Source organism: Hoplias malabaricus, chromosome 1 (genome assembly GCF_029633855.1).
Source record: "Hoplias malabaricus isolate fHopMal1 chromosome 1, fHopMal1.hap1, whole genome shotgun sequence".
In the NCBI taxonomy this organism is placed as follows: Eukaryota; Metazoa; Chordata; class Actinopteri; order Characiformes; family Erythrinidae; genus Hoplias; species Hoplias malabaricus.
Genome location: NC_089800.1, coordinates 24148252 through 24173082, shown reverse-complemented (window position 1 = coordinate 24173082; position 24831 = coordinate 24148252). Strand labels below are relative to the sequence as shown.

The window sequence follows — 24831 nt, the reverse complement described above, 5'->3', positions numbered from 1 at the left end:
AGACGCCTACTCATGTTCACCAATCAGATGCGAGAGCTCCAGTTGCGCGCGGAAGAGTAAAGTCGGACGAATTGGAATCAGGGGGAATGTCTTCTACGGTAGCAACGGTTTAAACCGTAATACGGAATTTATCCGTTATTGTTTTGATTGCTGAAGTGAACCTGACTTTATTTGTTTTTTAGGTAATAACGGGACACTCTTCGATGCTTTGCAGCCGTGTTAGAGACTTTTAATAAGCCAGTGTCAGCTGTTAGCTGGAAAGCTAATGTGCCTGTGTTTAACGTTCACGTAGATCACAAAAGAGTTTCACGGTTTATTTTAGTTCGAGCTCTTTTTATGGGTGAACGCTCAGTAATTAGCATTTCTGTCATCGACACTAGCTAAGTTCTGCTTGTATTTTTAAAAGTTTCAGTTCAGACATCTTGTTATTGTACAAAGTAACCATATCTTACTTGTGATATTTGTTTACATTTCTCTGTATTTAAATACATGCTTTATAAAGGATTTTTCCAGGTTTTATAAAGAGCAAAAAGTCTCAAATGGCTTAATCCTCCCTGAGTGCATAAGGAATATCATGAAAGAACGACATTTAGACTCAAATGATGTGAATTATAATATGTCCAATAGAAAGCCAAAGTATATTCATAGCACTGTTTGGTAATGAAAGCCTCTCAGGTCCTGTAAAGGGAACAGGGAGCAATTTGAGATTCAGAGTGTCAGTCAGGGTTCTGGTGTGAAATGTTTCATGCTTGAGGAACAGAGTCTGATTTATTCCCATTGGTAATGATAGGAACCAGATGCCTGAAGGTTTACCGCTGTTTTATTATTTTCATTGTTACATATATTATCTTGGACACATAAGGTTTATTTTGGATAAAAAAGTATATATAATGGCAATTATTATGTAGTTTTTCATCACTTATCAATACTCTATAAATTTCAAGAGAATATTTCACATCAAACCACCCTGAATGACACTGCACACAATAAATTCTGCATACATTTTTTAATAATCTGTCTCATGTTTTTACATTCATGCACCATACTGTCTAAACATCAGAGGTTTTTACTGAGGAGGAAAGGATTTATTGGGTGAAGACATCTGCAATCAAAATGCTTCCCATGAAAATTAAGACTGAGAAACCTGGTGAGATTTTATCTGTATTTATACATAGATGTTCTCCTCATTGATGTAATGTGTTTTGTTGAATAGGACCATGACGGATACAGAAACTCTGCAATATCATAAATTCCATTGTTGATAATAGTACTTAAATAATCTTAATTTGTGTGAGCATAAATATAACAATTTTCCAGTGTTTTTTATTAAACAAACACTAACAAATCAGGTCAGATGCAGTGCTTTAATATGCATTATAGCCACTACGGTTGGATAAACATTCATTCATTCACTCATTCATTCAGTGTCTGTAAGTGCTTATCCAGTTCAGGGATGTGGGGGGTCCTGAGCCTACCCAGAATCACTGGGCGCAAGGCAAGAATGATGTTGCCTACATGGTAAAACCCATATATCATGCATAATATACACTGGACCATGCTATTACATGCATAAAGTGTTACATTGTGGTATTCTAGCCATTTTAACCACATAGCAATCAACAGAAAAGCACATATCAGAATCGATATCCAACTATTAATTCTTGGACATCCGCCCCCTCTCCCTCTCTCATTCTCCTCCTTGCTCCAGCCTTTGCCATAATGTTCGTACCAGGAACACAGATCTAGATTCTTCTTGTGGCGGGGTAAACACCTGTGAGCTGTGGGCCATAAAGTGTAACACGGTTCTCGCAAGGGATCTCCGCTTTGTGATTCTAAGGTTGCTTGGCAAATTATTTTAGGGGAGCAGCCCTGGAAATAGTGACAGAGGCACATTTATCTCTTTTATATGTCGGAGGCATCTCACAATCGTTTTGAAGCTGCATAGAACCTTTAACCTATTCTAGCCCCATTTACAAGTACAGTTACCTGGGATTTTACCTGAAACCACTGTGACATGAGGTCAGACTAATAACATGTATCAAACAACAGCACTTTTCTCATCCTACCTAAAAAGTCATGCACAGAATGATCAGTTTGAGAAGCTGTTCTTTTATATGATACTGAAATCTTAAAAACTGATAACTCAAAATCACATGAAGGACATCTTTCATGGGCTAAAGGAAGGCATTACATTCTACAGAACTAAACACTTTTTCTGATTAGTGATGTGGTGGACCAAAATACTTGATTAATACACAAATTGGACAAAATGCCCACAAGTTTGGAAAAGTCTGATTTAAATAATTTTCTTTTGTAGATTCTGAAGGTGCTGGTGCCCGAAACCGACTGGATGCAGTGTTGCAGGGTCTGGTAGAGAAAAGTGACAGTGAGAGGTTAGTACTGCAAAATAAGGTAACAGATAATGTCTACATATAGAGGGTGTTTTATTTGTCAGAGATCACACATAAGCAGTAATAGACATTCATTTTCCATACAAGGTTTCCTTATAAGCTCTGTTCTATTAATAAGATACAGCAGCAACCCTGCAACTCAATAATTATCTGTACAGAATTCCACATTTTTAGAACCTATAAAAACAACACTATAGACATTTCTTAAAGAACATTTCACTCTTCCCTGTGACCTAATTTTGCAAACCCACAAATAAGGAAACCCCAAGTAATGTGAAAATCATATCTTGTGCTAAGGGAGCACAAATTGCCTCTACAGGAAATAGCAACTCATCTAAGTGTATACACAAAAGTTTTAGGTTTACTTCGAGCAGTCCCTATGACACAGTTGCACAGGCCTGGTGTTGTGGGTTCAAACCCTGCCTCTGGTCACTGTGAGGAGTTTGCTGTGTTCTCCCAGTGTCTGCCTGAGTTTCCTGTTGGTGAATTGGCTACTCAAAGGTGTCCTGTTATGGACTGGTGTTCCATCCTGTGTGTGTGCCTGCACAGACATCCAACAACCCTGACCCACACAAATAGGTTACAGAAAATAAATGAATGATTGAATTATAGGCACTGAATTTCTTTTGTGCAGTCAGTATATTAAATCTCATGTCAGTTTTAAAGGCTTACTTATTTTGCTAACACCATTTATTATATTTTTTTAAATTATTGTTATTTAAAAAATATATTTTTTTGTCTTTATTTGCATTTCTAAATTAGGGGAACTCACTGCGTATTTTGATCTAGTGATTGTGACATGCACGTAATAGAACTACTTTTAACGGCTAAAGAGGTTTCTCAGGAAATGTGGTTTGCTCAGGAAACAAGCTTATTAGTAACCTCTGATCTCTCTCTCTCTCTCTCTCTCTCCTCTCTCTTCACTTTTCTTTGAAAGAGATCAGAATGAAGAAGATGCTGGGAAAATTGTTGCAGACTCTGTGGGGAAGTATGTTTGCGTGTGTTAGTTTTTTAATAAACAATATCATTATCAGACCTCTTTCCCTGGAAAATATAGGTTTAAATAATTTTAAATCGTAATTCATATGGGATTTATTGGCTGAGGTTCTTTTTGAGCTTAAAATTTGAGCCTTTCCCAGGAAAAACTATATAGTAATTTTACTGTCACTTATTGCAGTCCTTACTTGTTATTGAAGTAAAGGTATTTTTTTCATGTGAACATTAATATTAGATAATAAACAGTAAATAAAGTAAAAGGAAAAAAACACAATACAATTCCAGATGATTTTGAATGAAATTGCCTGATAAATATCTCAAACAATTTTTTTTTACTTTGTTGCAAAGGCAAATATAAAATGTTTTAGTCCTTATGCAACATAAAATTGTGCAATCAGATGACTAATGTCTCTGTGGGTTCTAAGGCTGTTTGCCTAATATGTTTACTAAGTTTGGTTTTATCTTTTCTGAGGAACAATTTAAGAAAGAAATGTATTATTATTACTGACACCTTTCTCCTTATAGGGACTTATCCCCGTCCTCTGTTGGAAAAAGGTATGCAACTACTCACTGATATTGTTAAGTCCTCTTGAATTTTTGTCCATTTATTGTTGCTTACTTTAGCATACCGCCTACATGCAAGCCATTTTTAGACAATGAGCTCACTAGTCCCTCTACTTTGGACTTATGCCATTTTCCCAGTCATAGATAAGGCACTTTTTTTTGAGCATTTAAGTCTATGACAGAAGCTGTCACTTTGAATGAATAGGAATTAGTGCAGTCAAAGTTAACACGCGATTAATTTGGAAACTTTAACACATTGTGTTGGTTTTTTTTACGCATATTAGTCACATTACCAAATCACAACTCTTCCGTACAGTTCACACGTTTTACAGAGCCTAATGATGTATTAGCCGTTTCATTGGAACAGTCCTGCTGAGTTCAGAAGGAATATTACATAATAATTACATAAAATATAGTTTTTGTGGAAAAATATGTGATGATAATTTCCCTATACAAATACATTAAACAGTGCTGTTAGGCTCAATTTGTTATAAGGCCATAGCACTTTTAAGAAATCATCATACGCTGTATATACAGTGTATGATTTCTGTTAGAGACCTGTGGTTATATCTGGGTCTTTCTGCCTCACAGGCCATCGTCTCGTTTTCCACAACATCGGAGAAAGAAGCGGAAAGAGATGGACGATGGCTTATCTGAGACTAACCAGCACAAGCAAAGTAAGGATATGACTGTTTGAGATGTAAAAAGTGATATCTGTGATGTAAGACTATGCATTTTAGAGAAACAATGAAAGGCACTTTTAAAATGTGCATTTTATTTAAGAGTCAGGAGTTAAATGTTCAAATATACTTCAATAATTCTGTAATCCTGACCAACTTTCCTTTATATTCAACAGTATGATATACTAATTCATATCAAATTCAACAGGTTTTGTATGTTAGGGCAAAAAGTTGGGGGCAAATGTTGACATGCATTTTCAAGTCAATTTTTAATAAATCCACTTTATTTTGCATACTTAATAAGGTCACCTATTTTGTTCACATTATAGGTCATTTTAAAAATGTTGATTACAGATATGTTTCAACCTCACTATATGAGATTTTTAGTGGGTCAAAAGTACATAAATGTAAATTATGTAAATGTAAAGTGTAGATTATATCATGATAATTTCTGATTGGCTAGCTCCCAAAGTTTGAGTTAATAATTGCATTTGTGATTGTATTTAAGGGCTGAGGTTTATAACCTCTGCTTATATTGTGACTTTGATACAATGGGAAATTTAGAACAAGTCTGACCTTAGAAAAACAAATACAAGTGAAGGTACAAAAAACATTTATATGCAAAAATAAAACATTTGGGATGACAGAAACACTACTTCTCTCAGGATGGTTTTGGATCAATGATTTTGGTTCAGAATTCTAAAATAAAACCCAAGACATCATCAAAGGAACGGGTAAGAAGTTGGAGATATCAAGTACCAAGTTTTTGGTAGCATTAAGTGATTTCTAAATGGCCAAAGGCTGAAAAAATAGGCCCCTGCTTCAAGACCAGTTTTAAAAATGTGCCAGGACAGAGATCTATGATTTCTGGTCAGAAGTAAAGAAAGTAAACTGTAATTATACTTCCAAAGATCTGACAAAATGGCTTAAGGACACCAGGGTGCATGCCCATTACAAAGTCCTGACCTGAATCCCATAGATAAGTTGTGGGTTATCTATATATTAATTTACTAGGTAAAGTATGTTATGGACCAGGTATTGTGCTAAGTCTTATTCCAAGCAAAATGTATGCTTTAAGACTATTTCAAATGTAATGCTGTGCCTCCTCTTCTCAGTCTAACTTCTGGGTGGTCTTTGTTGTTTGTCAGACGCATACATCATCAAGTTGTTTGACCGCAGTGTGGATTTAGCCCAGTTCAGTACTGGAACCTCACTCTACCCTATCTGCAGAGCCTGGATGAGGAACAATCCCTCTGTCCGAGAGACAGCTGCTGCTAGCCCACCTCACAGCATGGGAGAGGAGGAGGTCAGGTCTTGGCATAATGCTTCATCTTGTTTACACTGCTTAATAATAATAATAAAAACACCTAATTTGATACAGCACAAAATGACACAGTGAAAACTTAACCGTTTATTTTAATTCTTTTTATACTGGATAACTAAAAAAAGGATCCAAAACCTCCAAGTACCTGAATGAATGTTGTATATTTTCTTAGCAAAATTTATGTTTGATACATATCATCGCAGTCCAATTAAAACATGTGTCTCCCAAAGTAGTAACTTTACAGGAGAAGGAAAAACCTACTTAACTTTTAATGGAAATGAATGCTTAAAGGATTTATTTTGGAGCATTTCTAAAGGTTCATTCATCATGAAATTTTCACACGAAGTGAAGGACAGCTGCTTTTTTCAAATGTTGTACAAAAGCATTTTTAACTGGACAGTGATTATATGCATCAAGACATGTACTCTAGAATAAAACTCACTTGCATGGTCATTGACACCAATACTTCAGGAAACCACATTGTAAACATTTACTCATTAACAAGTACCCTCTCAGGAGCTTATACACAGGCAATTTTTGTTTATGATTACTTCAGGTTGAAGAAATTGGATATGATTATTTGACTTCAACAATCAGTGCTGAGCTGTTTCTGTTTCAGGCAGTAGACATGCTGAATGGAAAAGCTGAAAATATATATCGTCTTCCTCCACCTGTTCCTTGTCCAGTTAATGAATCTGGAGATCCTGTATACTTAAGGATCCCACCAGTAGAGAAACCCTCAGTAAGCCAGCTTCTAAATGCTGTTTGATTCTAGACATATTAGGTATATTACTCAGGGCTGTCCTTTTTATAATTGTGCGTGCGCACCGAAAGCGATAAAATCCATCAGGCAATGTGTCGCTGGTGGGCGTGTCCAACAACACGCAAGAAGGCAGGGCACGCAAATAGAGCTACCAGTGTAAAAGCATGGGCATTATTTAGTTACAAAATGATCACAACCTTGATTAGACATTTTATCTTTTGTCAGAAGTTAATTTTATAATAAACAAACCCCTGAAATTACAAACGTACAGCTATGTTTATTTTGTTTATGTAACGATAACTGAACATTATTTTTGACTCAAATGTCAACTGTAATTTATCAAAAAATGAACAAATAGAGTGGTTCTGAGGGAATCTGAAGAAATGCTTTTTGATTGGTAGTCGCTGCCGTACGTCACTGCATCACGTCACTGAATTCGCCCACTTCACGTTGCTCATGGCCGTGTTGCTCATCATCGGCCAGTGTTGCCGATTCTAATTAGAAATTAATTAATTCTGGTCGCTTTCGGTGTGCACGCACAGTAAGAGATCTGTGATATAGTTTATGTAGAAGATCAACTGAACATGTTTTGTCAATGCTGTAACAGTTATGATAATATTTCCTTTAGTCCACAGACAGCATATCAGGGGCTGCCTCACCCATGTTCAACCACATGAAGCACTGGAAGAAAATTAGACAGAAGTAAGATTCATTGTTTCTATATTTTTTAAATATTATTTGACAGATTAAAAAACACATTTTTAAGTAAGATAGCTTAAGTTTTCATGCTGTTGTAGTTGACAACAAAAATATTAATCCTGTCTTCTACTATTATTAGCCCAGATGTATGATTAATTTAATGTATGTTTCCATTTAGGTGGAAAGAGGCTTCAAATAAGAACCAGCTGCGTTATAGTGAAAGCATTAAGATCCTCAAAGAGATGTATGAGCGCTAACTGACCCTCAGTCTCCAAAACAGGTTACAGAAATTGACTAAGGACTTCCAGTTTCAGCCGACCAGTAATGGGGCTAAAATCGAATAGAGAAAAGACTGTTTGGTAAAATGTGCAGTTGTTAGTAACTTGATATTGTTGATTATTGTTAAAGAAAGTATTAGTAAAAGTTTGCTTTCTGACATTCTTTCAGTCAAATTGAAGTCTCAGCTTCTTTATCATACAAACCGGACTCCAAAAAAGTTGGGACACTAAACAAATTGTGAATAAAAACTGAATGCAATGATGTGGAGATGGCAAATGTCAATATATTATTCGTAATAGAACATAGATGACAGATCAAAAGTTTAATCTGAGTAAATGTAACATTTTAAAGGAAAAATATGTTGTTTCAATATTTCACAGTGTCAACAAATCCCAAAAAAGTTGGGACAAGTAGCAATTAGTGGCTGGAATAAAGAAATTGAGCATATAACAGCTGGAAGACCAAACACTAATAAGATCAACAGACAACATGACTGGGTATAAAAAAAGCTTCTCAGAGTGTCAGTGTCTCTCTGAAGCCAAGATGGTAAGAGGATCACCAATTCCACCATTGTTGCGTAGAAAGATAGTGCAGCAATACCAGAATGGTGTTACCCAGCGTAAAATAGCAATGACTTTTAAGTTATCATCATCAACTGTGCATAACATCATTAAAAGATTCAGAGAATCTGGAACAATTGCTGTGCGTAAGGGTCAAGGCCGTAAAACTCTACTGGATGCTTGTGATCTTCGGGCTCTTAAATGTCACTGCACCTCAAACAGTAATGCCACTGTCAAGGAAATAACAGAATGGGCTCAGGAATACTTCCAGAAAGCATTGTCAGTGAACACAATCCGCCGCTGCCAGCTGAAACTCTAGAGTGCAAAGAGGAAGCCATTTCTAAGCAAGCTCCACAAGCTCAGACGTTTGCACTGGGCCAGGGGTCTTTTAAAATGGAGTGTGGCAAAATGTAAGACTGTTCTGTGGTCAGATGAGTGACGATTTGAAGTTCTTTATGGAACAGTGGGGCGCCATGTCATCCGGACCAGAGAGGACAAGGATAACCCAAGTTGTTATCAATGCTCCGTTCAGAAGCCTGCATCACTGATGGTATGGGGTTGCATAAGTGCTTATGGCATGGGCAGCTTGCATGTCTGGAAAGGCACCATTAATGCAGAGAACTATGTTTAGGTTCTAGAAAAACATATGCTCCCATCTAGACGTCATCTCTTTCAGGGAAGACCCTGCATTTTTCAACACGATAATGTCAGACCACATTCTGCAGCAATCACAACATCATGGCTACGTAGGAGAAGGATCCGGGTACTGAAATGACCAGTGTGCAGTCCAGATCTTTCACCTATAGAGAGCATTTGGAGCATCATAAAGAGGAAGGTGCGACAAAGAAGGCCCAAGACGATTGAACAGTTAGTGGCCTGTATTAGACATGAATGGGAGAGCATTCCTATTTCTAAACTTGAGAAACTGGTCTCCTCTGTCCCCAGACGTCTGTTGAGTGTTGTAAGAAGAAGGGGGGATGCCACACAGTGGTAAAAAATGGCCTTGTCCCAACTTTTTTGGGATTTGTTGATGCCATAAAATTTTGAAACGACATATTTTTCCCTTAAAATGATACATTCTCTCAGTTTAAACTTTTGATCTGTGATTTGTGTTCTATTCTGAATATAATATTAGATGTTGGCACCTCCACAACATTGCATTCAGTTTTTATTCACAATTTTGAATGAAAGATTTAATTTCTCCAAAAATATATTTTATCCTTCTGACCAAAATGACCAAAAAACTTAAACCCATTAGAAACATCAGGATGAAAAACTCATAGTAAGTTGCTTAACTTTTTATTCTGTAACAGAATGCATAGCAATTTGAATGACATACAGATCTTAAGAAACATTTCCCTGAAATACAGTAAATGAAAGTTTACAGTTCAGTAAAACTGATGATATATTGTCTGTCAAACACATAAGTACAGACACAAAAGAAGTTTGAGTGAAAATCAGATACATATATACAAATAAAACATGAAATTGATTATATTTTTATTTTTCTATATAATCATACTTATCATCTTTTGTTTTTGTTAGATTTTCAATTCCCTTAAACCTTTTGTCTTTACTTGAAAAACTATAATTTATCGCTATCATAAAAAAATGATGAGTTGTTTTTTTGAATTTGGGAACTGGTAAAACAACTAAAGTACTAAATTCATACACTGGTGTTACTCATAATGGTTAATATTTCATAGCAGTTTAAAAATAATAGTTGAAATGAGCCGATTTGTTTTTATATGCATTCAGAATGTATCACTTCCTAGAACCTCCCTTTGTATATCTAAACACACAGTATAGGAAAGTCTATTTAGAAATGTTTGCACAGAATAGAAAAAGCTACTAACATGCAGTGACTATTGCTTTTATCACCAATGTTGTTTAAATAAAATATGGGGAAATTATGGGAATTTTAGTTTTCCAAATGGTGATAATTTGTTTGTGCTTAAATAGAAAAAAATCAATGCTTGTGAAATTAGCCACAAGAGAAAATAATAGACGTCATAACGCCCTGATAAGGAATTCTTAATACTAGTGTAGGAACTGCTCTAATGTGTGGCAAAATTTCAGGGGCTTCATCATTGCTTTCTATTAAGAAAGTATTATTTTGCAAATTTGGTCACTTGCAATTTATACAGAGACCATTGTATTGGTTTTCAGCAGTCCTAATAATATTGAGAAACAAATAAATAAATGCATCATTATTCATATTTTAAGGCTTTTGTGAATAATTTCTTGTTAGAGGTATATGTGTAGGTATTTATATATATTACATATATATATATAGGTACATTATATATATTAAATCAAAATGAGGAAATGGATATTTAATACATATATTGATTTCTGCTGAGACATATGACAAAATAGACGTTAGATTGCTCTTTGACAGAAAATGTTCTAAAGATCATCCTCAGGAACAATCTGGGGGTGGGGTCTGAGGTGGCCTGGAGGATTTCGAGAAGACTGCAGGGCCAGATGGCTCTCAGCAAAGGCAATTTCAAATACCGACACCAAGGACTGTCTGAGCTTTGTTTTGAAATCTTCACACATGAAAACGTACAGAAAAGGATTCAGGCAGCTGTTTAAATAAGCAAGGCTGGTGACAGCTGGTCCCACTTTGTTTAAAACTTTAATGAACTCATAGTTGATTAGGATTCTTGTTTCATAAGTCCACAAATCAATATTATAGTAAATATTATAAGGAAGCCAGCAGACATAGAAGGCCAAGATCACAATCAGTATTACTTTGAAGGGTTTCGTTATTTTCTGACGGAGACGCCTGACACGTATACCAATGGCCAAATAGGAACCTGTGATTATAATGGCAGGAATGAGAAAACGTACTGTAAAACGAAATATTATTAGATGTTTGTAAGTAGCTAAGTCGTAGTCTTGGATGCAAATAGTTTTATTTGTATATGGATGAAATTTTGTTTTGTAGTAGATGAAGGAAGGCAAGCTGCTGCCAATTGATGTTAACCATATAAAGAAAAAGCAAACCCTAGCCTTAAAAATTGTTCTTTTGTTTTGGACCCACACAATCACCCAAGTGGACAGACAGCGGTCCAGGCTGATGGCAGTGAGTATGAAAATGCTAGCAAACATGTTGAGTGAAATCATGAAGGTGTAAAACTTGCACATGAAGTCTCCAAATATCCAGTTAAATTTTTGGGACATATTGATGATTCCAAAGATGAGGAAAAATGCGAAGAGGAAATCAGCCACGGCCAAGTTGAGGAAGCAGATGTATAATTACAAAATAATATAATTGTGTAAATGTGTATGTTTTTGTTTATAGTTTTGTGTGTGGAAGTTTAAATAGCCATATTTAAATTTACACTTTTCATTTTTAAAATCTCCTCAATTTGTCTAGAGACAGTCAAAGTTGTTTGTGTAAATTCTGACTCAATGAAAAAGTGCAATAATTTAAATGACTTCTGAATGTCGTGATTGACTGACTTGACAAAATAATCAAATTGTAACATGAAATGTGCAGACTACAGGGCGCAGTTGTTTTTGAAACAAAACTCTGAAAGACGTGTGTAACATAGAGTGTGAAAGATGTTATTGTAGCGTATGTTGGATATATATTTAATACATATATTTATAATTTGTGTTTATAGCGTTGACCTTATTCAAACTCCTATAATCTCTGATATTTGACTTAATGATATTAATTAAAGTTTATAATTGGCTTAAGCAATTAAAACGTTAATAATTAGTCTGAGAATGAATAATAATCAAGCTAAGTGAGTTCTTCAGGATTTTCAGAAATTCTAATGAACAAACTGCACACACTGTGATTTCAAATAATGAAAGTTTTATTAACAAAGAGAAGGATATTTACTGAACATAGCGTGATCTTGAAATCTCACGGCATCAGAGCAGGGGAAACCGATTCGACTGCGGCGATACGCTAGGCACTCTAACTTGTGACTAATGTGTTGCTAACTGAGGTTTAATTAATGCAAAATTTATCAAGAAACTTGATTCAATTTTTCAGCTCTGGATATGCGTAAGTTTAGCTTACTTTTCGTCGATTTTCTCCTCTCGTTGCGTACAAAGGCTCTCTGAGGTCCTGGGAGTGATGGCGTCTTGTTTGATTTCGCGGTCTCGGAAGTTTCCAGGCTGAGTCAGCATGGAGGTTTTCTTTGTCGGTTGAGTCGCCTTGGCGTACTCGGAGCGTGATGACGCCGGCGTCAGGATCCTCTGGCTCAGTGTCGTGAGTAGGAGTGTCCAACTATATGGACGTTTGGACGAAAGTTTCGCTGGTTACTGCGGATCCAGAACTGAAAATCGATTCAATAAACTTACTTATTCTACGACTTTCTGGTATCTCAGCGGTGTTTTCTTACTCTGGCCACGAATAAGTTCACCGGCTTTGGTCAGTCGTGAGATTAAACTTCGATGGGTAATAAAACATAAACAAGATTAAAAGAAAAGAAAATATTCAAATCACTCGACGCATTATTAAAGCTTCATACTTTCAGCTAATTCAAGACGTCTCTTGTAAGCTTTTTGATGAAGTCTGAGAGTTTTCTTTGTCTCGTCAGCTGGAAGGAGAGGCGTCTCTTTGTTGTTTCAAAGTTTCTCGCATTTTCTTGCCGTTGTTGCTGTCCTCTCTTTTCCGCTTACTTTCGTGGACCGTTACTTCTGTCGAGCTCTCGTAACTGCTGTCGAGCTCTCGTAACTGAATTGCGAGCAGTCGAGCTGCTGTTTTTCAAAGTCAGCGCGATCACGCCCTAATGGGAGGCGTTCTTTTCTGATTGGACACAAGTTCAGCCTCACGTGACCCTCACGAGGGGGAGAGAGTAGGAGGGGGTTTGAGTCAGTGATTCACAGAAAGAATATAAATTTCGCGTATCGAAATTTCTTATACATGTTATCAACATATAACAATGAGTACACTGGATTGTTAGCATCAAACATCCACATAAGATCCCATCTTGAGTACGTTGTTTATGTCCAATTCATGATGATACGCTGGAAAAGAACATTAATCCATTTTCTCTATTCAGAGACAGAACTTCTTTTCATGATAGAAACAATCAACAATATACGTCATTTCATTAGAAGATAGGCATTCATCTGAGGGTACAGAAAGTGACATTAATACATTTGTTTATACACATTTAATCAGAGTTTGACTATTTTCCGCTACTGTTTAGACGACCCCGAGCGAGGCGTAGTTTCGCCAGTGTCCATTTGGGGTCGCTGTTGGTCCATGTGTAGGTTGTCGTGTAGATGAGTCAATGGGGTTCAACTCGAGGTCACCCCTTTTAAACATCTGCTGATTCCCGTGGGAGATAACAAGAGACATTGAGGTGCCACTTCGTCATAAACGGGATTATAACCCTTCCTTTTGTTTGAGGTTCCTGTCTCTTAAGAGCATTATAAAAACTTATCTCGATATTTCCTGAAGAGAGGAGGGGTTGTTGGGGCCATGTGTTACTTGAAAGTGTTCTTAGGTGGGTGCGTGTGTGTGGGGGCTGCAAGGCCTTTGCCCCCTGTGGTTCGTGCCTTGGTTGCGGACGAAAGGTCCCCTTCAGACTGGAAAAGTTTTAATTCAAAACTTTTCATTTCTTCATTTCGATCTGGTTATCTGGTATTCGGTCCATACTCCACTACATTCCCCCCTTCTTTTCAGTTTGATGATTCGGCAGGGATCATGGAGCTGAAAAGAACTTTTGCTGTGGAGGAAGGTGAGATCAGCAAGCATATTCAAACACATTTCCAGAGCTGATGTATTCCTATTAGTGTATGGGTGTATATGGAATGTGTATGTTTACATGCTGAAGGGATTCTAATTATTTAGGGGTAGGTCTTGTTCAAACGCAACCTCGAGAGCTGATTCTTCGACATGGCCTTCAGCTTCATATCTAAAACTAGGGGGTTCACCTCTCTGGGCTCTTTTATGTCTGACGAATTTGACCATTTTATTAGACCAAGTTTCTAACCTGCTCTGGAGGGCTCGAGTGCGTTTGAAATAGAACCAAGCTATACCAAAGGTCAGAAGATATCCTAATCCTACCAGGGTAACTAGTAAGGTGTCCAGAGTGGACCATGCATAGGTGACAGGCTGAACTGGCCATAGGGGTTGAGACGACAGTTCTCTAAGAGTGTTATCTATGGGGGTTAGATCAATGACTTGGGTTCCCTCATATTCTAGGCGAGTTAGTGTTTTAGTATCTAGCTCAATGGTGTGTTTGGAGAAGAACTCTGAGATTTCTATGTCGCTCTCATATTGGTCAGGGTTTAGGTGATACAGGGCCAGGTCTCCTACATGTAAGATTGCGTTTACGGGGACGTCTACCCAGAAGGTTCGGCTAGGAAGGAGTACCCTTTCTGAGGTGTCATGTTGATCATAGCTTAGTAGGGCCTCTCTAAAGGGGGTGTTAACCAACCAACGATTTCCAACAATTTCAGCTTGAGTACTGGTTACCAAACGTCGGGGTGTGACGACTACCGGGCATTGAGTATTACTCATCATAGGCTTAAGGCCGCAGATCCCATTTGCGCTGTCATGAATGAAAGGTTTGCTAGGGCACAAGTAGTGAATGTCTTTAGTGAGTGTGCACATAAGCAAATTGGGTACCAGATATAGGTCAGGGTTATCGTCTTGGTATGCTACAAGAGATGTTGTTTTCACACGAACGTAGGCAGAATCTTGCCAGAACCCAAAGTTGACAACATCTTTCAAACGGTATATGTTTTCAGGTGCCATTATGGGAAGGTTAATAATGAATGCTAATTCTCGGTCTTGAGGATTAACATAAATTGGGATGGCGCTACCTAAGGTATAGGCTAGGTGGGCCTGGAGGTCAGTAACTACTTCTCGAGTTGCTGTAGATAAAATCTCTTGTACTAAGGATAGAGGCACCAGGTAGGGAGGAATTCTCCCCATGGCTAGGCTATCTACAGAGGAGCTGATTTCTTGTAGCATATCAGACAATAACATATTCACAAGCTGGATGTGGGCAAGGTCAAGTTGTACTACTGAAAGCATAGAGTTAACCATCTGGAGCGTTTTGTTCAAGGCGACACTGTGAGCGTTGAGCACTAAGACGGTGCCACGTAGGGTTTGCCCAATTGTTTGCAGGTGCTGCTGCTGTTTGTCTAATTGAGTTTTAATGTTCGGAATTTCCGCTTGCAGTTCCCCTACTTGACGTTTAACAGTGGCTACATTGACGGCATTGACGGCGGACGTTCCGAGACTCAGTAGTGATCCCACAGTTGCAGCTGCCATTAGCAATCCGCCTATGAAGCGTTTAGGTCGTTTATTAAAACCATTTAGTTCTGATTGCGTTACGGTGAACTTTTGTAGCTGGCGGAGCATGTGAGTTACGTCGGCTTCATCATGACTGATAGCTTCCTCAGTCCATCTAACTCCATTCCGGCCAGTCTGCAGAGTGGTTATCGGTAGGTTATCGGTAGGCACTCGTTGCCTGCTAAAGAGTGAGAGAAAAAGAGAAAAGGGATAGGAGAACTAAGGTGTGAGTAGAAGGTTGTAGTTGTTCGTTAACTAACACCCTTCCTGCCTTTGGTTCTGTCGTTTATGATCTAACACAAGCGTTAGTATCCCCTACAAGTCCCATGGGGGTTGTGTGTGGTCGGATTTGGTTGCGGTGGACCCATTTGAGTTCAGTACTGCCCCGAGCTTTGTTTATTTTGATCCTGTAAACAATGGGGGACAGTTTGTCTGTTATCTTATAGGGACCGGACCATCGGGGTAGGAATTTGCGGGCCAAATTCCCCCCTGTTTTTCGCGACCTTCCAACAGGTTGGACAAAGATGTAGTACCATACTTTGTCCCCTATTTGGAGTTCGTCGTGGGATGCTTTGTGATCATAGTACGCTTTGCGACCTTCTGCACTTTTTTCCAGTTTCTGCTGGGCAAAGGCGAAAGTAGCTTTGAGGTGTTTCTGCAGATCCTCCATATACTGATGAGTGGTGTAGGCTACGGCTATGCTAGCTTCACCTGGCTGATATAACAGATGTAAAGGCAGAGTCATTTGTCTCCCTGTCATCAACTCAAAGGGTGAGACCCCGACCGCGTCGTGTGGGGTCGCCCGTATGGCTATCAGTACGAGGGGAAGTTTGACATCCCAGTCTCGTTGGTTTGCTGCTACGTACTTTTTCAGTATGCTAACAACAGTTCGGTTGGCTCGCTCTACCTGACCTGAACTTTGGGGATGGTAGCTAATGTGAAGGCTGGCTTTTACTCCTAAGAGTTGCCAGAGCTGCTGCATGACCTCAGCTGTGAAATGTGTCCCTCTGTCAGAGTCGACACGGCTGGGTAGGCCAAACCGTGAGAAGACATGGTTCATCAGTAAGTATGCAGTGGTTAGCGCTGTGTCATTCGGTGCGGGGAGGCATTCTACCCATTTAGTGAATGCACACGTGACTGTGAGGAAGTACTTGTTACCTCTTACTGTTCGAGTGAGTGGTCCAACCCAGTCTATCTGGAGGTTTGACCAAGGGAAGGATACTCCTTTCTTTTGCAAGGGGGCTCCATGAAGAGGATTCGAGGGTTGAAATTGGCAACATACCAGACAGCCTTTAATGTAGTCAGCCACATCTTTTACCATGTGGGGCCAATATGCCACCTGCCGGAGCGCATGGTGTGTTGCTTTGACCCCTTTGTGTCCCGCAGATGGGGAGTCATGGGCGTGCATCAGCATCACCCCCCTGTGGCACTGAGGAACCACGAACGTAGGTGAAGTGTGCGAGTCAGTGGCATGAACTAGCAAGCCTTTGACGACTTGGAGGGACACTCTGGCACCGTATAGGTCTTTAAGGCCTGGTATGGTGTCAAGATCCTGTGCTGTGATGGGATATGTAGATGGGTCAGAGACATGGCTAAGCATTTTAGAAATGGATGGGTCTCGAGCTTGGAGAGTAACTAAGTCAGAGTCCGAAAAAGCAGGGTTAATAGAGACAATGGTAGGTTTAGCATTGTCAGGCGACGCCTTCGTTATAGTTCGAGACCGTGTGACAGCTAGGACTTCGATGTCGGGTGGGTTTGGATAAAGGGAGGGATCGAATGTCCACGATGTGCCTTCGCGGGCCCCTTGTTTGGCCAAGCTATCTGCTTGGTCATTGAGTTCTTTGTCATCTCCCGGGACTCGGGAGTGACCCTTCACTTTCTTCCAGTAGATCTGCAGGTCATGTGTGTCTACCAAGTGTTCGCATGCCGCGAAAAGCTCTTTGTGTTTGACTGGCTTTTTGCTTGACATGGTGTAGTTGTTGGTTTTCCACAGTCTCAAGTGGCATGTGAAGCTTAGGCGCGCGTAGTTGGAGTCTGTGCAGATCACCAACGTTTTTATGCTTTTCTGGACCGCAGACTGGATTGTGATGAGAATTCCTGCTATTTCAGCATATTGGGAGGACTGAGCACCCAATTTGAAACTTAGGGGTTCGTGAGGCCATCCGTTTATTCCGATAATACCCACCCCTGCCATCAGGGTGTGTTCTCGGCGGAACGAACAACCATCTACATATGCAGTGGCAAGGTCTTTGCACGTGTTAGGATCGAAATAGTGGTGGTTAGCCACGGTAGGTAAGAGGGTTTCTGGAGTTTGTGGCACTTGGGAAGGCATATCTCCTTCGCATCGCCTGCAGGAAGCAAGGCCTGTGCCTAGGGGGCTCTTGTAGTTTTGCGCGTAACGTACCTCTAAGTCAAAGCTTTGGAGAGCCATTAGCCAGGATGCTACTCGAGCGTTAGTTACTACACCCTCTCGAATTCGTTGGCTGTTTAGGAAAGTGACTGGCTGATGATGAGTTTCAACAATCACCTTCTGACCACCTAGGTAGTTGGAGAAATGTTTGACTGCCCACACTGTTGCTAGTAGTGCTTTTTCGCAAGGGTTGAGTGGTTTCGTTCCGTATGAATAGATAGGTGGATCTTGCTCGTGTTTCCACCAAAGGTGTGGCTTCAAGGGTGAGGCCTAGTTCGAAGAACTGAGGTGATGGTTGGAAAAGTGCATGCGCGTGGCTTAAGTGTTGGCCAGGTCGCATGACTAAGCGGATGGGTACATTTGTGGTGTTAGCAGGTACCACAAGTGAACCTTGGTTAGTGACCTGACATACCTCGGGAATAGTTTGTCCTGAGCCTAGGTTGCTGAGATCCGAGGACCAGGTTTCCGTTGAAACATCAGTCAAAGACTGCAGCACGCTATTGAGGGTGTCTACGTGGACGTCGAGGCGCACCAAGAAGTCACTTCCAATATAAGCATCGTGCGGCAAGTCAGGGACTTGTGGGGAATGTGGGGAGTTGGAGTCGACATTGAAGACTTGGGGTGTTTCGGACCGCCTGTTGGGAATTTGTTGGGATTTTAGGAAACCTCTGAGTGCTAAATCGCGCAGCTGTCTGCTAGACAGGGTGCGAGGGCAAGCTGAGACTCCCAACTGATGACTGGTGTGGGGATGGAGGTTTTGGATAAATAGTGATTTGAAATTTAACTCTTCCTCCATTCCGGAGTCATTTCTAGGTCCGAAGTACGCCTGTCTGAGTCGGTTATAATATTGCTGAGGGGATTCCTGGCGTTGCTGTTTTATGTTCAAAGCAGCGGCCAGTCCGGTCTGTGACAGGTGATTGGAGAATTATTCCTCCAATGCCTGGCACAGCACATCATATCGCGCTTTTACATAGTCTGGACTTAAAAGACTCTCTCTTTTAACTGCGTTTGTGATCTGGTATCAAGTTAAAGTGTCAATCTCTAATTACTGCACACTGTCTGCTGTAGCTGTATCAGCTTACTAGGCTTCCAAGCCTTTACTTGTAATTACTCAGATGTGCAGAGTTTAGAGACAGCCACTACAGCTGTAATACCAGGTCTTATCAGTGTGAACTGGTTGACAATTTCAATTGCGATAGCAAGTTTCTCCACTAGAGGGTACTGAAGGTAAGTCTGAATGGCAACAGCAAGCTTCAGTATTTAAGTTGAACTTAAATTGTAATACCAGACTGGGACACCAGAGGGCGACAAGCAAGTTATAATGCAATAGCAGTAATGGACACCAGTCGGCTGGTGGGAATCCCAATAAACACGGCACGAGCAGACACAATATAACACAAATGGGAATTTCCACTGTAGCGGGAAGTTTTAATACTAGAGGGCGTTATCAGATTAAAATCTAAAATTGGATAAAGATTTTAAACGCTCAGATACTTTATCAAAAAAATAAAAATTAAAAATTTAAAAAGAGGAACAGAGATTTTACACTAAGGTACTTTAAAAGAATTTCATCTGTAATGACAACTTTTAAACACCAGAGGGCTGCTAAACACTTATGTTGTCTCGGCGGACAACCTCCCAACCACTAGAGGGTGTACGGGAATCAAACGTCAAGGGTAGCACCACACTTGACCACAAGGAGACACGCTTCAATAGACGCTAGTTATGAAGTATTTTTCCCTGCAATTATGCACTTATACCACAAGAGGGAATTAGTCTTCCTCTGTTTTGGGGGCGTTTTGAATTTCCCTCCTTAGTTTCAGCTCCGCCCCTTCAAAGGGGTTCTTCCTTTCCTGAATTCGCGTTCAGTTTAACAGGAAGAGCTGATGAGAGCAGACCTCTCATAACGCAAGCCGTATCTTCGGCTGATTCTTTTAATAACCTCCCAATCGCCTAGCGCGCGATCTCGTTATTAAGGCTGGTAGCGACCCAGTTTAAAACGAACAGAGGTGTTCGGTTCGGTGGTCTCACTTCGCCGGAATTTCGCGGCGGGAGGTCGAATCCGACGGCAAGGTCTTACAGCGGAATTTCGCGCAGTTAGACGTGCCCAGGCCTCAATTTAATGCATGCAAAATGGCGCAGAGCCGCGCTCTTTAAAAGCAACCAAGCTTATTTTCCTAAACGGTATATACCACAACAGTTTTTCAAAAGTAACAAACAACACGAAATTGCCCACATCAAGCTTTGAATCTCAATCGTTATTCAGCAACACAAACAGCGGAAAGTATTTAATAAACCCAAGCTGAGATTGTTTCAGTGTTTCACAGTTTGTACATTAAAAAGCCTTTTTCCTGGCCTCGCGTGGGCGCCAAAAAAAAAAAAAAAAAAAGATATGTAGCGTATGTTGGATTTTTAATCATATACCACGATACCTTTGTGAATATATATTTAATACATATATTTATAATTTGTGTTTATAGCGTTGACCTTATTCAAACTCCTATAATCTCTGATATTTGACTTAATGATATTAATTAAAGTTTATAATTGGCTTAAGCAATTAAAACGTTAATAATTAGTCTGAGAATGAATAATAATCAAGCTAAGTGAGTTCTTCAGGATTTTCAGAAATTCTAATGAACAAACTGCACACACTGTGATTTCAAATAATGAAAGTTTTATTAACAGAAGGATATTTACTGAACATAGCGTGATCTTGAAATCTCACGGCATCAGAGCAGGGGAAACCGATTCGACTGCGGCGATACGCTAGGCACTCTAACTTGTGACTAATGTGTTGCTAACTGAGGTTTAATTAATGCAAAATTTATCAAGAAACTTGATTCAATTTTTCAGCTCTGGATATGCGAAAGTTTAGCTTACTTTTCGTCGATTTTCTCCTCTCGTTGCGTACAAAGGCTCTCTGAGGTCCTGGGAGTGATGGCGTCTTGTTTGATTTCGCGGTCTCGGAAGTTTCCAGGCTGAGTCAGCGTGGAGGTTTTCTTCGTCGGTTGAGTCGCCTTGGCATACTCGGAGCGTGATGACGCCGGCGTCAGGATCCTCTGGCTCAGTGTCGTGAGTAGGAGTGTCCAACTATATGGACGTTTGGACGAAAGTTTCGCTGGTTACTGCGGATCCAGAACTGAAAATCGATTCAATAAACTTACTTATTCTACGACTTTCTGGTATCTCGGCGGTGTTTTCTTACTCTGGCCACGAATAAGTTCACCGGCTTTGGTCAGTCGTGAGATTAAACTTCGATGGGTAATAAAACATAAACAAGATTAAAAGAAAAGAAAATATTCAAATCACTCGACGCATTATTAAAGCTTCATACTTTCAGCTAATTCAAGACGTCTACTGTAAGCTTTTTGATGAAGTCTGAGAGTTTTCTTTGTCTCGTCGGCTGGAAGGAGAGGCGTCTCTTTGTTGTTTCAAAGTTTCTCGCATTTTCTTGCCGTTGTTGCCATCCTCTCTTTTCCGCATTCTTTCGTGGACCGTTACTTCTGTCGATCTCTCGTAACTGAATTGCGAGCAGTCGAGCTGCTGTTTTTCAAAGTCAGCGCGATCACGCCCTAATGGGAGGCGTTCTTTTCTGATTGGACACAAGTTCAGCCTCACGTGACCCTCACGAGGGGGAGAGAGTAGGAGGGGGTTTGAGTCAGTGATTCACAGAAAGAATATAAATTTCGCGTATCGAAATTTCTTATACATGTTATCAACATATAACAATGAGTACACTGGATTGTTAGCATCAAACATCCACATAAGATCCCATCTTGAGTACATTGTTTACGTCCAATTCATGATGATACGCTGGAAAAGAACATTAATCCGTTTTCTCTATTCAGAGACAGAACTTCTTTTCATGATAGAAACAATCAACAATATACGTCATTTCATTAGAAGATAGGCATTCATCTGAGGGTACAGAAAGTGACATTAATACATTTGTTTATACACATTTAATCAGAGTTTGACTATTTTCCGCTACTGTTTAGACGACCCCGAGCGAGGCGTAGTTTCGCCAGTGTCCATTTGGGGTCGCTGTTGGTCCATGTGTAGGTTGTCGTGTAGATGAGTCAATGGAGTTCAACTCGAGGTCACCCCTTTTAAACATCTGCTGATTCCCGTGGGAGATAACGAGAGACATTGAGGTGCCACTTCGTCATAAACGGGATTATAACCCTTCCTTTTGTTTGAGGTTCCTGTCTCTTAAGAGCATTATAAAAACTTATCTCGATATTTCCTGAAGAGAGGAGGGGTTGTTGGGGCCATGTGTTACTTGAAAGTGTTCTTAGGTGGGTGCGTGTGTGTGGGGGCTGCAAGGCCTTTGCCCCCTGTGGTTCGTGCCTTGGTTGCGGACGAAAGGTCCCCTTCAGACTGGAAAAGTTTTAATTCAAAACCTTTCATTTCTTCATTTCGATCTGGTTATCTGGTATTCGGTCCATACTCCACTACATTATGTACAGATAGTGTAACTTGAAAACAGAAATTTGTAACGGTGTAATAAAAGAAGTAATACAAGGAGATTAACAGTGTTCATGAGTAATGTGTGTTGATGGATTAGTCTAAACATCATAAAAGTAAAAATTGTAATTGTATGTTCTATTATTTTAAGAGCATCATTGTAGACGAAGATGCATTTACATAATTTGTTCATGTAAAATCAGAAGTGTAAAGTCATGTGTCACATGACCATTTTTAAATGAACACAAATCTATTATGTAAGACTATGCCTGACTAAAATTGGGCTTTGGGAGAATTGAGCAAGACTTTAGAACTTTAAAATGTTAAATATCCATCCATCCATTCAGTCATTATCCACCGCTTATCTGGGTCCGGGTCGCTGGCGAAGCAGTTGGAGCAAAGAAACCCAGACCTCTCTCTCCCCAGCCACCGCCTCCAGCTCCTCCGGGGATATACCAAGGCATTCCCAGACCAGTCGAGACATGTAGTCTCTCCAGCATGTTCTTGGTCTGCCCCGGGGCCTCCTCCCCGTTGGACATGCCTGGAACACCTCACCAAGAAGGCGTCCAGGAGGCATCCGGACCAAATGACCAAACCACCTCAACTAGCTCAACTAGGAGGAGCAGCGGCTCCACTCCGAGTCTCTCCCAGATGTCCAAGCTCCTAACCCTGTCTCTAAGGGACAGTCCAGCATTACTGCTGACGCTGCACTGATCCGCCTGTCAATCTCCCAGTCCATATTTCCCTCACTAGTGAACAAGACTCCGAGGTATTTAAACTCCTCCACTTGAGGCAGGATCTCATTTCCAACCTGGAGACAGCACTCCACCCTTTTCCAACTGAATACCATGGACTCGGACTTGGAGGTGCTGATCCTCATCCCTACCGTTTCACACTCGGCTGCAAACTGGTCCAGCAAGAGCTGGAGGTCCCCCGCTTGACAAAACCAACCAAGACCACTACATCCGCTAAAAGCAGACATGGAATCCTGAGACCACCAAACTGGACACCTTCCGCCACTTGGCTATGCCGAGAAATTCTGTCCATAAAAATTATGAACAGAACCGGTGACAATGGGCAGCCCTGTCGGAGTCCAACTTCGACTGGAAACCAGTCGGACTTAGTGCCAGCCATACGAACCAGACTCCTGCTCTGTTTATACAGGGGCTGGATGGCTCGTAGCAAAGAGCCCATTACTCCATACTCCCCGAGCACCCCCTACAGAATATCCGAGGGACACGGTCGAATGCCTTCTCCAGATCCACAAAACACATGTAGACTGGTTGAGCAAACTCCCACGCACCCTCCAGGATCCTAGCGAGGGTAAAGAGCTGGTCCTATGTTCCACGACCAGGGGCGGAATCCGCATTGTTCCTCCTGGATCTGAGGTTCAGCTATCAGTCGGACTTTCTTTTCCAGTACCCCCGCATAGACCTTACCGGGGAGGCTGTGGAGTTTCTCACCGAACTCCTTCCACACCCGATTTTGTGCCTCAGTGACAGCTGAAGCCGCGAGCCGCTTGGCTCCTCTGTACCTGTCAGCTGCCTCCAGCGTCCCCCGAGCCAACCAGGCTCGATAGGACTTCTTCAGCTTGACAGCGTCCCTCACCCAGGGTGACCACCACCAAGTGTAGGGATTGCCACTCTGACAGGCACCGACAACCTTGCAGCCACAGCTCCGTTCAGCCGCCTCAACAATGGAGGTCTGGAACATGGCCCATTTGGACTCAATGTCACCGGCCACCCAGGGATGCAGTCGAAGCTCTGCCGCATGTGGGAGTTGAAGATCTTTCTGACAGGTTCCTCTGCCAAACGTTCCCAGCAAGCACTCAGCACATGTTTAGGCCAGCCAGGTCTGTCCGGCATCCTCCCACACCATCTGATCCAACTCACTACCAGGTGGTGATCAATTGACAGCTCAGCACCACTCTTCCCCGAGTGTCCAGAACATATGGCCGCAGGTCCGATTATACGTCTATAAAGTCGATCATCAAAATGTGGCCTAGGGTATCATGATGCCAGGTGTACTTGTGGACACCCTTATGCTCGAACATGGTGTTCGTAATGGACAAACTGTGACAAGCACAGAAATCCAATAACTGAACACAGATCTTCGGGGCCGTTCCTCCCAATCACGCCCCTCCAGGTCTCACTGTCGTTACCCACGTGAGCGTTGAAGTCCCCCAGCAGAACAATGGAGTCCCCAGAATGAGTGTTCTCCAGCACCCCCTTTAGAGTCCCCAAGAAGGCATGGTACTCTGAACTGCTATTCGGTGCATAAGCACAAACAACCGTCAGAACCCTTTCCCCAACCTGAAGACACAGGGAAATTACCCTCTCGTCCACTGGGGTAAACCCCAATGTACAGGCGCTAAGCCGGGGGGCTATGAGTAAGCC

The 24831-nt window shown here is 40.9% G+C and overlaps 1 protein-coding gene across 2 annotated transcripts; it reads left to right on the top strand.

The window, feature by feature from the left end:
• The first annotated feature begins 6 nt into the window (after positions 1 to 6).
• lin37 (lin-37 DREAM MuvB core complex component) lies at positions 7 to 8017 on the top strand. 2 transcript variants are annotated; one of them, XM_066677511.1, is made up of 10 exons: positions 7 to 98; positions 1061 to 1147; positions 2318 to 2393; positions 3349 to 3399; positions 3933 to 3962; positions 4563 to 4648; positions 5800 to 5957; positions 6595 to 6717; positions 7367 to 7440; positions 7616 to 8017. In XM_066677511.1, the coding sequence occupies exons 2-10, from the start codon at positions 1114 to 1116 to the stop codon at positions 7692 to 7694; spliced, it is 711 nt and encodes a 236-aa protein (XP_066533608.1). In that variant the 5' UTR covers positions 7 to 98; positions 1061 to 1113; the 3' UTR covers positions 7695 to 8017. The 2 variants fall into 2 exon arrangements, with proteins under 2 accessions (XP_066533608.1, XP_066533601.1); XM_066677504.1 differs by having other exon boundaries at positions 38 to 182; positions 7616 to 8015.
• Positions 8018 to 24831: the final 16814 nt, after the last annotated feature.

Excerpts from the sequence above, each read along its gene's own strand:
- lin37 (XM_066677511.1), top strand. The coding sequence starts at position 1,114 with ATGCTTCCCATGAAAATTAAGACTGAGAAACCTG. Across the intron at positions 1,148-2,317 it reads AATTAAGACTGAGAAACCTG|ATTCTGAAGGTGCTGGTGCC; the intron begins GTGAGATTTTAT and ends TTTCTTTTGTAG. Across the intron at positions 4,649-5,799 it reads GACTAACCAGCACAAGCAAA|ACGCATACATCATCAAGTTG; the intron begins GTAAGGATATGA and ends GTTGTTTGTCAG.